The sequence below is a fragment of the Apus apus genome, chromosome W (assembly GCF_020740795.1).
Source record: "Apus apus isolate bApuApu2 chromosome W, bApuApu2.pri.cur, whole genome shotgun sequence".
NCBI classification, from domain to species: Eukaryota; Metazoa; Chordata; class Aves; order Apodiformes; family Apodidae; genus Apus; species Apus apus.
In genome coordinates, this window is record NC_067311.1 from 5369040 (window position 1) to 5385615 (window position 16576).

Genomic DNA, 16576 nt, shown 5'->3' on the forward strand with positions numbered 1-16576 from the left:
GCCTTATATGGCAGAGGGCATCAAGAAACAAATGGAGACTTTGGAAAATTAAGTTATGTATTTTTCAAGTTTATGTTATAAGCTGCATGCTGTACTGATGTTGGAAATTGTAGGAATTTATTGTGTTGAGAAGAGACGAGAAATAATAGGATTTAAGGGTTTTTTCTTCTGTTTAGTCCATGCTTTCTGACTCAGCCAGCATACTGACAGTTGTGGCAGAATGTTGGCTAAATATCAAATTCTGTCGACTCCCTTCCCACCAAGATGACATCTTGATTTGGCTTTAATCCTAATTTCAAATGGAGTTAGACATTAGTAACTGAGATACTGTTAAATGCTGACATTTTCACTTTAGAACGGATTATTTTTATTAATACAAATTAAATGTTCTACTTGATTAGACACTAGAACTTGCTAGAAACCCTGCAATGATGCAGGAAATGATGCGAAACCAAGACCGAGCCTTGAGCAATCTTGAAAGTATACCAGGTGGCTACAACGCCTTGCGACGTATGTACACAGATATTCAGGAACCAATGTTGAATGCAGCACAGGAACAGGTGAGAAATGATTGTAGGGACCACTGAAAGTAAATGGGTTTTGTTTGCTTCCCCTAACTCCCCCAAATAAATAATGTAACTTCTCAAATATATACTCGACAAAACTTAATTTCTTGAAGCTTGAAGTCAATGTGTGGCTTGTTCCTATGCTCTTTAAACTTGAAAGAATAAAGATTGTTTTATGAGTTTGATAAGTTATTTTAATGTTAAGAAGTTTTTGTTATATATATTCTAAATGTATTTATTTATATTTCTTGGACTTATAAAATTCCAGAGGTCCAGGAAAAATTGAGTGTGTTTAGTAATTTGGAACCTAAGGTGGGAAGAAAAAAGGCTTTGAAATTTTTCAAAGTTGGAAACCACTATGCAAGATATAATCTTACTGTGATTGAAGTACTAGTACTAGTAGCAAACACTGTGTTTAAAACAAGGTGTGATTTACTTATAATTTTTTGTTGTTGTAGATAACATCTCTTTCAAAGTTGGTATCTTTTCAGAATATTTGCAATAGCTTATTTTAGGATGGTGATTATAAGTGATTAAGAGCCATTGACGTTTATCTTCATGTGTAATTTTGGAAAGGTAACCATTTCTAGCAGACTTAAAAATACTTGACTAATAGATGATAAGTGTTTGTTTCTCCTTCTGTAGTTTGGAGGTAACCCATTTGCTTCCTTAGTAAGCAATGCATCATCAGGAGGGGACACTCAGCCATCTCGTACAGAAAATAGAGATCCTTTACCAAATCCCTGGGCTTCCCAGTCCAGCTCTCAGAGTTCTACAAGTACCAGCACCAGTGGTGAGAGGAGTGGCAGTAGTAATGTCGGAAATAGCACCTCTGCCAGTATGGGACAGAGCTCGACTATACAAAATTTGGGACTTGGACTAGGAGGTGTGTCTGTTACTGCAGTTGTATATATTTACAAATATTCAGGAGTTTGCTGAATTGATTCTGTTATTAGAAAGAGATGTTTTCATTTACAGTTTGTATTGCTGTTTATTTCCATAGAACATTTTACTAGTATCAAAGTCCTCTGTAGAAAACAAACATGACAAGTAAACCAAGAGTACTAACAATACTTGTGTACTGCCTTAAAATAACAAAAGTAGGGAATCTGTAGATGATTTTTTTTTTTTTTTCTGTTTGGAGACAAACAGGAAAACAGCTAATAATGTAGATGCTTAGTGGGACTGCTTGTTGGATATGACCTCTGGCTTAACTTGTTTCTAGGGCAGATGCATCTGTGTAAACAGAACCACACTGAGATGTATTTAAGGGGCTAAAGCTCATTTAAAAAAACTCCACAGAAACACGCAGTTGTATCCCAATTCTAGGCAGTCTAATAAATTTGATTATAATAAAGATTTTTACTATAGCGACCTTTTCCTTTTTTAAAGTTGGTATGTTCAACACACCAGGAATGCAGAGCTTGTTACAACAGATAACAGAAAATCCACAACTTATGCAAAATATGTTGTCTGCACCCTATATGAGAAGCATGATGCAGTCATTGAGCCAGAATCCTGATCTTGCAGTACAGGTAAATGCTTTTGGTGTAGCAATGTGTGTGTGCACTGAAGTGAAAAAAGGAATTGATTTTATGATACAGTTATATTTTCACTACAGAGTAATTGTACCAACTTCTCAACAATAACTTGTCTGTTGTGAATGGTCCAGTTTTTAAAGTATGTTAATGCCTGACTTATTTAAGTTATTACCTAGTTACCTTTAGCAATCCATTGCAGTAAACTTCTTCAATTTGTAGTTGGCAATCGTGTTAGGCATTCTCTTGTAACAACATGTAAGTTTGTATATGTTTCATACAGCCCTAAACTTTTGTGGCCTAGCATAAGAACTGGTAAAAAAAAACAAATGCTTTTATGATAAATTAAGGTAGATCTGCTAGTAAAGGAATACCCACCCAAGCTTGGGAGGACAGAAGTGGAGGGGAATAAGTTGGTGCCATAACTAGCTGTTATTTCAGTTTTCATTTTTCATCTGTGATCCTTGCTCACAATAAAAATGCTAATACTTACTGCTGTTTTATGAATGGTATTGTTGAAGTACTTTCCAATTTTACTTACAGCAGTAATGTATCAGTTCAGTATTTGAATTTGGATAATATTATCTTTAGTATATTAAGCACTTAATTGGAAAATATCCCAGGCTTTTTACAGACATTGTTTACAGGGAAACCATCACTTCTGTTGTGGAGGCTGACCAGAAAAGGCTTTCTGGTTACATAAATGAGGTTGCTTTGGCAAGGATCTGACAAGGATTCATATCAAAAGTTTAATACCCACCCCCCCAATGCCACAAAGAAAACCCAACCCACAACAAAAAAGACACCAAAAAATACCAAACAAAACAAAAAACCAAAACAGCTCCATGCCACCAATTAGTTCAGTCAATTCTCAAACTGGTAGTTCATTGTTTCAGAACAAGTTCTGGCCAAAGGAGAAGTGGGAGATAATTATTCTGAGGTTTTAATAAACTATTTTCTAGTTCTCTAATTAATATGAGGTAAATAGTTGTCTTAAAATCCACTCTAGTATTTACTTTTTTATCTACTGCTCAATCTATGATATTAAATATTTTTGTTCCATAGATGATGTTGAATAATCCTTTATTTGCTGGAAATCCTCAACTTCAGGAGCAAATGAGACAACAGCTTCCAACTTTCCTTCAACAAGTAAGATAAGATACTAAGTGTTGTTAATAAATGTCTGAAATTCAGTTAGTTGTGTTGTCTCTTGGTAATTAAATGCTTGATTTATCTCTCCATCCCTTCCAAAAGTTAAATCTGGCTTTTAGTGGATGTTTTACTCAGTGACTAGCACAACTGCTTTGATTTGCTGTTGTGTCTTTACTTAGAAGAAATCACACAATCGTAGAATGGTTGGGTTGGAAGGGACCTTGAAGATCCTCTAGTTTCAACCCCCCTGCCATGGGCAGGGACACCTCCCACTGGACCAGGTTGTTCCAAGCCCCATCCAACCTGCCCTTGAACATTCCCAGGGAGGGGGCTTCCACAACTTCTCTGGGCAACCTGTTCCAGTGTCTCACCACCCTCACACTGAAGAATTTCTTCCTAATGTCTAACCTCAATCCACCCTATTTCAACTTAAAACTGTTGCCCCTTGTCCTATCACTACATGTCCTTGTAAAAGGACCCTCTCAAGCTTTGCTGTAGGTCCCCTTCGGGCACTGGAAGGCTGCTATAAGGTCTTCCTGGAGCCTTCTCTTCTCCAGGCTGAACAACCCCAACTCTCTCAGCCTGTCTTCATAGGAGAGGTGCTCCAGCCTTCTGATCATTTTTGTGGCCATTCTCTGGACTTGCTTCAAGAGCTCCATGTCCTTCCTGTGTTGGGGGCTTCAGGACTGGACAGAGTATTTCAGGTGGGATCTCACGAGAGTGGAGTAGAGGGGGAGAATCACCTCCCTCAACCTCCTAGCTATGCTTCTTTTGATGCAGCCCGGGATATGGGGCTGTTCTCAATCCATTCTTCACCCAGCCTGTATTTGTGCTTGGGATTGCCCTGACCCAGGTGCATTTGGCCTTGAAATCTCCCACAAGGACAAGGGCTACCGATCCAGAGATTTCTCCTAATTGCCTATAGAATAATTAATCAGTACTTACATCCTGGTTGGGCAATCAATAGTAGACACCCACTATGACATCTTCTGTGTTTTCCATCCCCCTAATCCTCACCCAGATGCTCTTATTGCTTTTGTATCTCTTTCCATAAACCAGGGAGTTTATCTGCACAGCTAGTTCTCTGCTGTCTTTTCCATGTTAGGTCAGGTGATCAACGTTAACAGGTGAAGTAAACTGGAGAAATACCTGGGTGTTCTCAGAATGTTGATAGTGTCACAGCCCATACTTCCTAGCTCATCTCTTGCTATTTTATTATGGGATTGAGTGATGGAAACTATGAAATGTTCCTCTGTATTATCAAGAAAGCACTTGAAATAAATGGCCAGTTGCTCAGCACAACTAAGAAAACACATTTGTGAGCTACCCTTTCTATTTCTTTTATATAAGTTTTACCCAGAATTGCTGCTACTCTGTAGCTGGAATTCAAAACATTAATAGAGATCTAAGTCATCTAAGTGCTCAGAGGGTCATTGGGTCAGTTTTATGTAAAATCAACTCTAAATATCAGACAGTAAGTCATAGCTTAAAGGTTATTTTCTTAATCACAGCAACTTCGTGCATCTAAAATGCTTTCCTCCTTTAAAGATTTGGATTAACTTTACCAGCTATACATTCAGTCATTCTCCTCTGACTTAAAGCTATCATGAAGATACGAATCTGAGACAAACGGAGAGTGTTTAAAAACTTGCTGTGCTCAATCTCATTACATACCCATATTTCAGGGCAGAATCAACATTTGATCTTTGTGCCCTATTGTGCTCTTCTGTTTTGCACCAGAGGAAGCTTAACCTTAATTTGCGCAGTTCTTTGAATAAAAAAATGTTTTTGCAGTACAAGGAATTTGGTCTAGTTACCAAGTAGAGACTGCTGAGATAGATCAGCCTCTCTGCTAGTTGAAGCAAGTCTGTCTACCAAGGCTTCTAATTGAAACAAATATCTTGTTGCTTACGTGTGGCATCAATAAACAGACATGAGCATAAGCCATTAGTTTTTGGTTTGTATCTAAAAAAGTCCACTTTTTAGGCATTTAATTTCAGAAATCAAAAGTATGTCTTTTTCTTACAATGCAAAAGTCAGTTTTTAGTTGAATTTGCAGTAGAGTGAGGGTCCTTGAATATTACACATTTGCTAGTATGTCTTGCAGAGTATTTGTATGTCTATCGGTGTTGATGGCACTACAGATATGAACACGTGCACAAATTATCATGATCAAATAGCTGTGGTCTGGATTTAGCTAGAAAACATTGTTTTATAACTTTCTGTATTAGATACCTACTAGTCATGTTTCACTGTATTCAGCCCTGTTGTTTATCAGTAGTATGATATAGGAGACTTATTTAGAATTATGTTGAACTAATATATTTTTATGGCTTTGGAAGATGATTAAGTCTACTAAAATAAGTAATAAGTACTTTTCCTTATGTTCTCCTTATTTAAAGGGAATTTAGAGAGCTTGTTGATCACCTCCTGTGAAAGTTTATAAAAAAAATAAATCTGAAGGATTTAATGTAAAAATTCAAATACAAAGTTGAGAAACAGCAAGTTCTGATAGGATATCAGATTCTATAAAACATCTAGTGATAAAGATCAACTTTGAATGCCTGTATATCATTCAATTGTGAGTTTCTTTCTTGTTTTTAGATGCAGAACCCTGACACGTTATCAGCTATGTCAAACCCTAGAGCAATGCAGGCTTTGCTACAGATTCAGCAGGGCTTGCAGACACTAGCAACAGAAGCACCAGGACTTATACCAGGGTAAGAATTGGTCATATAAATTTGTACAAGAACTTTTCTCCTGTGTTTGGTTTGTGGTTTTTTTAAGCTTTTTGTCTTTCTTTTTAACATGTAGAGGTTTATCCAGTTTTTACAGACTGTTCCTCTTACATTTTTTAGTTTCACTAAACTTGTTTTAGAATCTGTCACACTTTTGTCTGCAATACACTTTTAAGCAATGATGGCTATAGTCTTTGTTTTGGTGCTTTACTTAAGTTGTCATCCATTTCTTGACAGAATTTTTACTTAGTAATTACATATAATGGAAAGAGACATTGCAACTAAGCAATTTTCTATGTTAGTGATGTATCTGTCTTTGTCATTTGTGCAGATTCAATCCTGGTTTAAGTGGATTGGGAGGTATTGGAGCGCCTACAGGGTCTGCTGTGCCTAGTTCTGTTTCCAGTGAAAATACGAGTCCAACATCAGGGGCTGCTGAACCTGATCACCAGCAGTTTGTCCAACAAATGTTGCAGGCACTTGCTGGTGCAAATGCTCAGGTAAAGTAGATCACTGTATTCTAGTGGGGGGGCGGGGGTGGTTGTTTGGTTTGGGTGGGTGTTTTTGTTTTTTTTTTTTGGTTGGTTGAGTTTTTAAAATATTCTCCCCCAGTGTAAATCAACAGAATGCTTATGGTCAAAGGAAAGCAGAGGAAGCTTACAAGTGATGTTCTAGCTGTGCAAATAAATGCTGGAAAAAACATCACATTTGAGTAAAAGCATCCTCTGCATGGTTTATTGTTGTACATCTGTCTTCATGCTCTTGAGTTTCTGAAATGCCTGGAAAGAAGCAGATTAAGGTGTTAAAGGGAAGACTGGTTCCCTGGCAAATGAAATGTGGGCTCAGACAAGAAAATAATTTAAGCTTACTGAACATCATTATATTTGCAATCACTCGCAGAGGTGAACAGCTCTGGTGCAGGCACGTCTGCATCAGGGTAGAATATCAGTGAATAAGGGGGCTTTTTCCGAGCTTTCTAGAACTGGGAACAAGCCCGGGCAGCTTGTCAGAGGGCTGCAGAGGAGGCATGGGTGGAGCTCACCCCCACTCTCCCACTCCCTGGGGGGGAGGCATGAGAGACCCAGGAACCCGGTGAACAGGGTGTGGCACATCAGAAAGGCAGTTTGCGCAGACAGGGCAAACTTGGAGGGCGCTCCTTTGAAGGGCTCAGCTCCAACGTAGTCTGCAAGAGTCAAGGGTACTCAACTAACGAGGCAAAGTCAGAGCACTCGGCAGAGAGCAAAGGCTGCAGCTCTGGCTGGGGGTTCGACACCATCCATCCCGGTGGTGATTGATGCCTTGACTCAGAGCTGTTGAAGAGAGAGGATATTGTACAGACTGCAGGCTGTGGGAAGTACCTGGACCTCTTGTATGGGGCAGGGTTAAGTGGGAAACCATCATGCATCAGGTGTGCCCAGGTAGAGGACCTCCTGCAGCAGGTGGATGAGCTGAAGGAAACTGTGAAAAGGCTGTGTAACATTAGGGAGGTAGAAAAGGAGATAGATAGCTGGATCCAGGCCCAGGCTGCAGTGAAACCACAGCCTGTGGTCACACAACCAATAAATGCCCCACCAGCACACAGAGAAAAGAAAGAGGCCAAGAAAGAATAAGAATGGAAGATTCCAAAGATAAAAAACAGCAAGAAGAAGAGGCTTCCCACAAAATATGAGGTGCCCCTGCAAAACCATCTAAAAGTTCTGCAGGCTGGAGAGGAAAAAAAACAGGCTGCATCAGGTAAGCTGCTGGAGCTGAACAAGGCAGCCCAACCGGCTCACTGTATATTGAGAAGCACAAACAAGAGGAAGCGATGAGTGATAGTGGTGGGAGACTCTCATCTGAGAGGCACAGAGGCACCCATTTGCTGACCAGACCCACTCTCTAGAGAGGTCTGTTGCTTGCCAGGGGCTTGCATAAGGGATGTTGCTGAAAGACTACCTGAACTTGTATGTCCCACTGACTACTATGCACTCCTGCCGTTTCATGTGGGTTCCAGTAATATAACAAGGAGCAATCTGAAGACCATGAAGGATTACAGAGTCCTGGGAGTGGCAGTGAAAGACTCTGAAGCACAGATAGTCTTTTCATCGATCCTCCTGGTCAAAGAGAATGGGCTTGAAAGGGCAAATCACATTGGGAAAATCAGTAAATGGTTACGGGAGTGGTGCCACAGCCAGGGCTTTGGCTTCCTAGACCATGGGACTCGCTTTGAGAAATCTGGTCTCCTATGGGCTGATGGGGTTCATCTTTCAGGGAAGGGGGGAGTATCTTTGGCAATAGGCTTGCCAATCTGGTAAGGAGGGCTTTAAGCTAGAGTTGCCGGTGAAGGAGATCCTCCATCCATCCCACTGCCACCCCTTTGAGGCCAATTTGAGTAAGAGATGCCCTGAAGAAGGATCACAGGACAGCAGGATAATACCTGAAATGAAGGATAATGGAATCCCAGGCAATGAGGCAGCTTCAATGGGGGCCCAACTTAAATGCCTCTATGTAAATGTACACAGCATGGGAAATAAGCAGGAGGAGCTGCAAATGTGTGCAGGCCTGCAGGGCTATGATATTATTGGCATCACTGAGACATGGTGGGACAACTCCTATGACTGGAGCGTGGGAATGGATGGATATAAGCTCTTTAGGAGGGACAGGCAGGAGAGAAGAGGAGGGCGTGTTGCCGTCTACATCAACGACCAGCTGGAGTCCATGGAGCTCCACCTGGGAATGGATGAGGAGCTGACAGAGAGCTTATGGGTCAGGGTTAAAGGGAAGACAGGGCTTGGTGATACTACAGTGGGAGTCTGCTATAGGCCACCTGACCAGGATGAGGCCCTCTACAGGCTGATAGGTGCAGCTTCCCATTCACAGGCCATGATCCTCATGGGGGATTTCAACCACCCTGACATCTGCTGGAGGGACAACACAGCAAGGCACCAGCAATCCAGGAGGTTCCTGGAATGCATTGATGACAACATCCTTTTCCAAGTGGTAGAAGAGCCAACTATAAAAGGTGCTATGCTGCACTTGTTCTCGCCAATGAGGATGGCCTGGTGGACAATGTGAATCTTAAAGGCAGCCTTGGCTGCAGTGACCATGAGATGGTGGAATTCAGGATCCGTAGGGCAACAAGGAGGGTCTGCAGCAAGCTTGCTACCCTGGACTTCAGGAGAGCAGATTTCACCCTCTTCAGGGATCTGCTTGGTAGGGTACCAGAGGATAAAGTCCTGGAGGGGAAAGGAGCCCAAGAAAGCTGCTCAATATTCAAGGATCACCTCCTCCAAGCCCAGGAGCAATGCATCCCAAGAAAGAGGAAGGCAGGCAAGAATGCCCGGAGACCTGCATGGATGAACAAAGAGCTCCTGGACACTCTTAGACGAAAAATGAAAGTCTACAGAGGGTGGAAGCAGGGACAGGTAGCCTGGTAGAAATACAAAGAAGTTGTCTGAGAAGCCAGGGATCAGGTTAGGAAAGCTAAAGCCCAGATAGAGTTAAACCTGGCCTGGGACATCAAGGGTAATAAGAAGGGTTTCTACAGGTACATCAATGATAAGAGGCAGAACAGAGAAAATCTGGGCCCTCTCCAGAAGGAAACAGGAGACCTCATTATGCAGGATATTGAGAAGGCTGAGGTACTGAATGACTTATTTGCCTCAGTCTTCACCGGTAAGGGCTCTGGCCACACTGTCCAAGTCACAGAAGGCAAAGGCAGAGACTGGAAATAAGTAGGATCTGCCCACTGTAGGAGAAGAGCAGGTTCGAGACCATCTAAAGAATCTGAAAGTGCACAAGTCCATGGGACCTGACAAAATCAATCCGTGGCTCCTAGGGGAGCTGGCAGATGAAGTTGCAATGCCACTTTCCATCATATTTGAAAAGTCATGGCAATCTGGTGGAGTTCCCACTGACTGGATAAGGGGAAACATTACCCTCATTTTCAGAAAGGGAAGGAAAGAAGACCCAGGGAATTACAGGTCAGTCAGTCTCACCTCTGTGACCAGCAAGATCATGGAGCAGATCCTCCTGAAGGCTTTGCTAAGGCACATGGAAAACGTAGAGGTGGTTGGTGGCAACCAGTATGGCTTCACCAAGGGCAAATCATGCCTGAGAAATTTGGTGTCAGTGGGCAAGGGAAGAGCAACTGATGTAATCTACCTGGACTTGTGTGAAGTGTTCAACACCGTCCTGCATGACATCCTGGTCTAAAGATTCGAAGGATGTGGATTTGATGGGTGGACCACTCGGTGGATAAGGAACTGGCTGGACAGTCGCATTCAGAGAGTAGTGATCAATGGCTCGATGTCCAAATGGAGACCAGTGACAAGTGACATTCCTCAGGAGTTGGTACTGGGCCCAGTGCTGTTTAACATCTTTGTCAGTGACATGGACAGTGGGATCGAGTGCACCCTCAGCAAGTTTGCTGACGACACCAAGCTGTGTGATGTGGTTGACATGCTAGAGGGAAGGGATGCCATCCAGAGGGACCTTGACAGGCTTGAGAGGTGGGCCCATGCCAATTTCATGAAGTTCAAGAAGGCCAAGTGCAAGGTCCTGCACCTGGGTCAGGGTAATCTCAAGCACAAATACAGGTTGGGCGGAGAATGCATTAAGAATAGCCTTGAGGAGAAGGACCTGGGGGTGCTGGTCGATGAGAAGCTTTATGTGAGTCAGCAATGTGCGTTTGCAGCCCAGAAAGCCAACTGCATCCTGGGCTGCATCAAAAGAAGCATGGCCAGCAGGTCGAGGGAGGTGATTCTGCCCCTGTACTCCTCACTTGTGAGACCCCACCTGGATTACTGTGTCCAGTTCTGGAGCCCTCAACACAGGAAGGACATAGAGCTCTTGGAGTGAGTCCAGAGGAGGGCCACAAAAATGATCCGAGGGATGGAGCACCTCTCCTAGGAAGACAGTCTGAGAGAGTTGGGGATGTTCAGCCTGGAGACGTCTGCATTCACATCTTTAAGAAACTTATTGGGACACGTTTATCAGATTTAGCTGTTTCTTTTTTATCAAACAAGCAGTTCTTCTAGTTAAAAAATGTCATGTAAGTGAAGATACTCTTAAAATTTGCATCTAATCTGACTTGTTTAATCCATAATTGTGAATAAAATTTGTCATATTCTAGTTTGGGGAACTTGAAAAAGATGCATTCAGAAATGGGTAAAGGAAAGAAGTGGTTCAGAACCAAATATGTTTAAATCCTGCACTTTGCCTAATGTGTGTTATGCTTTTATAGCTTGAGATTTTTCTTCTTAGCAGTTACAAAATCCGGAAGTTAGATTTCAGCAACAACTGGAGCAGCTGAATGCAATGGGCTTTTTGAACCATGAAGCAAACTTACAAGCTCTGATAGCAACAGGAGGAGATATCAGTGCAGCTATTGAAAGGCTGCTTGCCTCTCAGCCTTTGTAGCAGTGTTTAACTCAAAAAAATGTAATTTATTTTTGATAACAGCTCTTTAAAATAGTTGCTTTATTTCATTCTGACTCATACAATTGTCTTGTTATAACTAAAATCAATTATGCATTTTAAGGTCAAGTGCAGTATTTTTCAAACGGGGAATTGATGCATTTTTGTTCAGTTGTTGCATGCATCACTTCTGTTCTTCATTATTTCTTATTTTTTTTAAACAGTATCAGCTTTCACAATTGGTTGAGCAGGCTTTGTCTGACTTACAACTGTCCAATTTATTTACTACTAAACCATTAGCCTTCAGTAGTAATTTATGTAAGATACAAATTAAAAAGGAAAAATTTGAAGGCTATAATTTGTGGATACCAATGCTGCTTATGGTGATTTTGGCATGTATTTTTTGCTAGCAAAATGCTGTAAGATTTATGCCACTTGAGTCATCTACCATTTTTGCTTTTATTTGTATGAAGTATAAACATGACATATACAATGGAGATAGCTCATTTCTAGAAATGTACACATTGCAATAAATTAAATTATAAGTAAATAAAAAAGATAAAAAAGATAAAAAATGCTTAGACAAGTTCATTTAAAATATAATAGATTTGCTGTTTTAGTTATATCTTCATATCTAGCCATAAAGAAACTTGCACTGTCACATTGTGTCATTGCAACATTGTTACAGATTAACTGTAAATTACCTTTGTGCAAATTTAAGGAGCACTGCTTTGTGCTCTGAAACTGTTTCTAAGGCATTTTGGCTTGTTCCATTGAGATTATAAAATGCATTATGATTTGCAATTGGAAACATTACTTTCAGCCATTGTCATGTGATATTCTAATTACTTTTAACCACCATGTAAAAAAAAAACTGTATATGAGTTTTTATTGGTATTTACCTCTTGTGCACAGGTAATAAAGAAATTTAAAAGTATTTAAGCATCTTGTTTAATTGTGTTTGCAATTGGTGATTATCCAGTATTCAAGGTGACTGACCTTTCAGTGTTAGCTCTGGGACTATTTACAGACTTTAGGCTAAGATTAGCAAATAATACTTGGAGTATAAAGAAGAGAACAGAGAGTAAGGGTCATATGATACTGAAGACTATTTAGATAAAGTGCAAATAGTGAAATAAAGCATTCTGATGTGTGTTACTGAATAGCATTTGCTTTTTATTGGTCTTTGGTGTCAGTGTAATTGTAAACATTCTGATTTAATTCCTGTATTGCATTAAACACTTCATCTGAATAATTTTTCTTTGGTACAAATATAAAGTCAGTTTGCTCTAAAAACATGGCTTGCAAATGGGTTAAACTTGCCAGACTTGACTCAAAATTGTCAATAAGTTAAATGAAACAAGTTTTTAATGGGATATAGAGGAGGATGTTGAACACACTTTATTTTACATACAATTAAATTAATAAAACTCTTGGCAAAGCCAGGTATGCATCTTTTGCAGGGAGTAACTGTGTTGTGTTTTCTCAGAAGTTTTTGCTATCCAGTAATCTTGTCTCTTACTTCAGCAGTAAGTGAATAGATCAAATACTGCTGATGCACAGTACTGGGTAAAGTTCAAGAAAATCTCTTGGCTGGCCGGCCTCTTTGCCTCTGGATCAAAGTCTCATAGATACAGCAACATAGAGTATTAAACTGTCACCGTTTGAGTCAGGTCTGACAACAATGCTCTCGATCCCCTCCCCCCCCCCCCCCAGGTAGGGAAGGAGAGAGAGAAAAAGAGAGAGACTTGGCTGGATTGAAAACTAAACTACACAGCTTTAATTAAAACAGTAATGAATCATACAAGAAAATATATACAATTATATACAGATATATATTCAGATACGGGCAAAAGCCTCTCGCCTCCCCCCACCCCCAGCAACTCCCACAGAACTCCCCTGAACTGGCAAGAGTCCCGAGGAATCCCGGAGCTGCTGCTGGAGAAAGCAGAGAGTTATGAGGGTCAGGAGAGCTCGAGCCTAAGGGTCGATGGTGATGGATGAACAGAGTCCTCCCCGGACGCCGGCCATGGATGGAAGAGAAAGGCGAGAAGAAGAAGGAAGCTGTCTTCTATGATCTCTGACCTTCCTCTGAGCTTACGTAGATATATGGAATGGAATATCTTTGGCCAATTTTGCTGTCTAACTCAGCCTCCCACGGGGGGGGGGGTCAGAGATCTCCCCATAGTGTCTGAGCCGGCGGAGTGAAGGTGTAACCTTGAAACCTTAGTAGTTAGAAAAACATTCCACTGTCTTATCAGCCTAGCAGAACACACAGTTGCTAGTTAAAAGAAAGCTTACTGAAGGAAAAAAAAATCAGTGAAAAGAAAAATTGGCTTAATCCTGGCTCAAACCAGGACATAAACAAATAAATTAAAATAGAATCTCCTGGTGATTTGAGTTTTATATGATCAAAGCCTTTAAAAATACTTAAAGTTTGGGTAGGAAATTATTATTACTTTTGTTTCCTAGCCAATTATAGTAAAGCTGAAAGGGACCAGACCTCCATACTGCCTTCTGTTTGGGTAGGTAGCTTTCACTACACTGAGTATGAGGCTGTGATAAGGAAGCAATAGCAAGTAGTTTCTGTACAATATTCACTACTTTTTCCCAATTAATTTCACAATTACTCTTAGGATCTTCAAAGTAACTAATTTGACTTGACCTTATAGTATGCCCTAAATTAATTTTGCCTCAAAAAAGAGATCTCCAGTCATTCAGAAGGTATATCCTTCTAAGAATACAATCCATAACTTGCAAAAAGGCCAGTGTCAAATGGAAAGGGCAAAGGTGATGTAGAGAAGGGAGTGATTTTTGCCAAGCTTTACTAAGATACTAAAGTTCTGAATTTGACTTTCATGAATATTCTTTTGAGACAAGATCCAGTTCACCTATGTAAATAAAACAGAGATGTGATATTTGAAGTAAAATTATATTAGAATTTAAGAAAAAGTAGAATTTAACCTAAACTACAATAAACCATGGAGCTAATTTACTACTTGACGTACAATTGTTAATTCAAGTAATGTCAACTAGTAATAACAATTAGTAACAAGTAGCAGTAAAACAATGAGACATCTTTAGTGTAGGAGGAATTTTGGTTTTCTTGGAGAAGACCTTAATTGTTAAAAGCAGCATTAGGCAGAACAAGGTTTGTAGTAGGGGTAAAAATTTATTGTCTTTAATAATAAAAGATACATCACACTTGGTTTAATGGCATAATAGAATCTTTGTTTACACACTCTCTTGCCATTGTCTCTAGCCTTTTAGGTACTCACTTTTGAAAATGTCCAATTTCTTTTTGGGTATACAGGTTTGAAATTTAATATTGCTGCTTGGTAATATGTCATGCAGCTGATTTCCTATCACTGTAATTTCCTGAATTATTTAGTTTTATTGTGTCTGGAAAAAAAGTAAGCATAAATCTGCATTTAATAGTGGGTATACTAGAAAAGCTCTTTGCTTGTAAAATGGTATACTGGGAAAATAGGAAGATTTCATTAAAATCAAAGGTACCACAAGAGTGTGCCATTTCTTTAATTTTCATAGTGACTAAATTTGCATGGCAATGTTAAAATAATAATCCATGTGCAACTGTATATGGGGATGATTATATTCAGGTCTGACTTGTAGAAATTCACAAATTCTTAACACCCTGGTGAGGTTGGCAAGGACACTGTCTCGGTTTAGTGATCAGGGTGAACCAAAACACAGAGAACAGAACTGCTCTCTATTACTCCCCTCCACCCTCCCAGGGGGAGATAAAAGGGGAATAAGGAAGAGACTTCAGGGTTGGATGTTAAAACTGGAACAGGTTTAATAGAACAGGGAAGGGATAGTAACATGTGGGATAATAATGAAAAATATTCAAATGTATACAAAACTCAATTTCAGTGGTTACTGATATAAGTGTCTGAAAGTCTCTTGTGGCAGAGCCAACTTGGAAAACGGGGCCAGGGCTCTTCCCAGCAACCGCTGGAGTTGAGTCCTGCAGAGTATATGGTGAGCTGAAGACAAAGAGCACCAGCCTCTCTCTGAGACGTCTGAGCGAAGGGAGGCAGGAAGGAAGAAGAGAGAAGGAAGGGATGGATTTTCCCACCTTCCTGTTTTTTTATAGAGTATGGGAAGTAATACTGACCCCTTTGTGTTCTGCTCCCTGGATCCCTTGGGGTCCTAAACAATACCCTCTCTCTAGGTCCTTGTATTGATACCATAAAATTACCCTGTGCCCCCTCAAACCATAACAGACACAAATACAGAAGCTACAACTTGTTCAAAATCTGTCAGTGAGCCAGCAGTAGTGTCAGGAAGAGAACTCCATCATTCAAGTTCCCTCCTTTTATACCTGTAGAAAAAGAAATACACTGCTTCTTACAAAGCTGTAGAATATTTAATCACTATGCCCCTCTCCATGTTTGACAGAACAAAAAATAAAACTAAGAATTTCAATTCCTGTGTGACCCTTGATGTGATTTTCAAAAGCAGACTGCGCTCTGATTACTGGGCCCTTTGACCCATGCTAATAGCAATTTTAACCTCATAGGGAGAAGTGTTTAAACAATAGTGATAGGATTTGAAAATTTCATCTTATGTATCCTTTACAGTCATGATAGAAATATTAAGAGTGATAAACCATCTCAATATTGTAATCAATTTAAATATTGTGGGAAAATGAGTTGTTTTGAGTAACTCAAGAAAATAAGCATTATTTCCTTAAGACATTTTTCTAGACTGACAGAAGGAAAAAAAAAAGTATATTTTTTTGAGAGACTTTTGAAATCAAATTTATAATGCAGTTAAGGATGTGATTTGAAAGTGAAGTCAAGCTAGCTCATCTCCTGCTAAAATCTCTATCTTAGAGCATTTCTATATTAGCCACCATTCTTTCACTCCAATTAAATTCTAATATAGCATAAGGAAGTGCCATGAGCATTTCCTTAATTTCTAAGAACAGCAGCAACTGAATATCTTTAGAAACTGATCCATCATCTATAAAATTATTATATTGATCTGCCTAGAGAATGTCTGCTGAACAGTAGAGTTCTATTATTAACAGAACACACCTGTTTTCATATTTAACTGTAGTGTTAAATGTCATGTTTGTTATGTCTGATGTAACCCTGTGCAAAGGCAGTACTGCACATATGCTTGCTTCATGTTACGCAAGGGATTGGATATAGTAAAA

General features: G+C 40.0%; 1 protein-coding gene across 4 annotated transcripts in view; it reads left to right on the top strand.

Annotated features, from left to right (window-relative positions):
• LOC127395176 (ubiquilin-1-like) overlaps positions 1–14912 on the top strand; it is a 44275-nt gene extending 29363 nt beyond the window's left edge. Inside the window, exons 5-11 of one of the 4 annotated variants that reach the window (XM_051641720.1) lie at positions 402–560; positions 1212–1452; positions 1959–2101; positions 3170–3253; positions 5861–5976; positions 6326–6494; positions 13223–14912. In XM_051641720.1, the coding sequence (XP_051497680.1) occupies positions 402–560; positions 1212–1452; positions 1959–2101; positions 3170–3253; positions 5861–5976; positions 6326–6494; positions 13223–13294 (984 nt within the window). In that variant the 3' untranslated portion in view covers positions 13295–14912. Of the gene's footprint in view, positions 1–401; positions 561–1211; positions 1453–1958; positions 2102–3169; positions 3254–5860; positions 5977–6325; positions 6495–11238; positions 12647–13222 lie in introns of those variants that run through there. The other 3 variants (XM_051641717.1, XM_051641718.1, XM_051641719.1) reach the window with 3 other exon arrangements.
• Positions 14913–16576: the final 1664 nt, after the last annotated feature.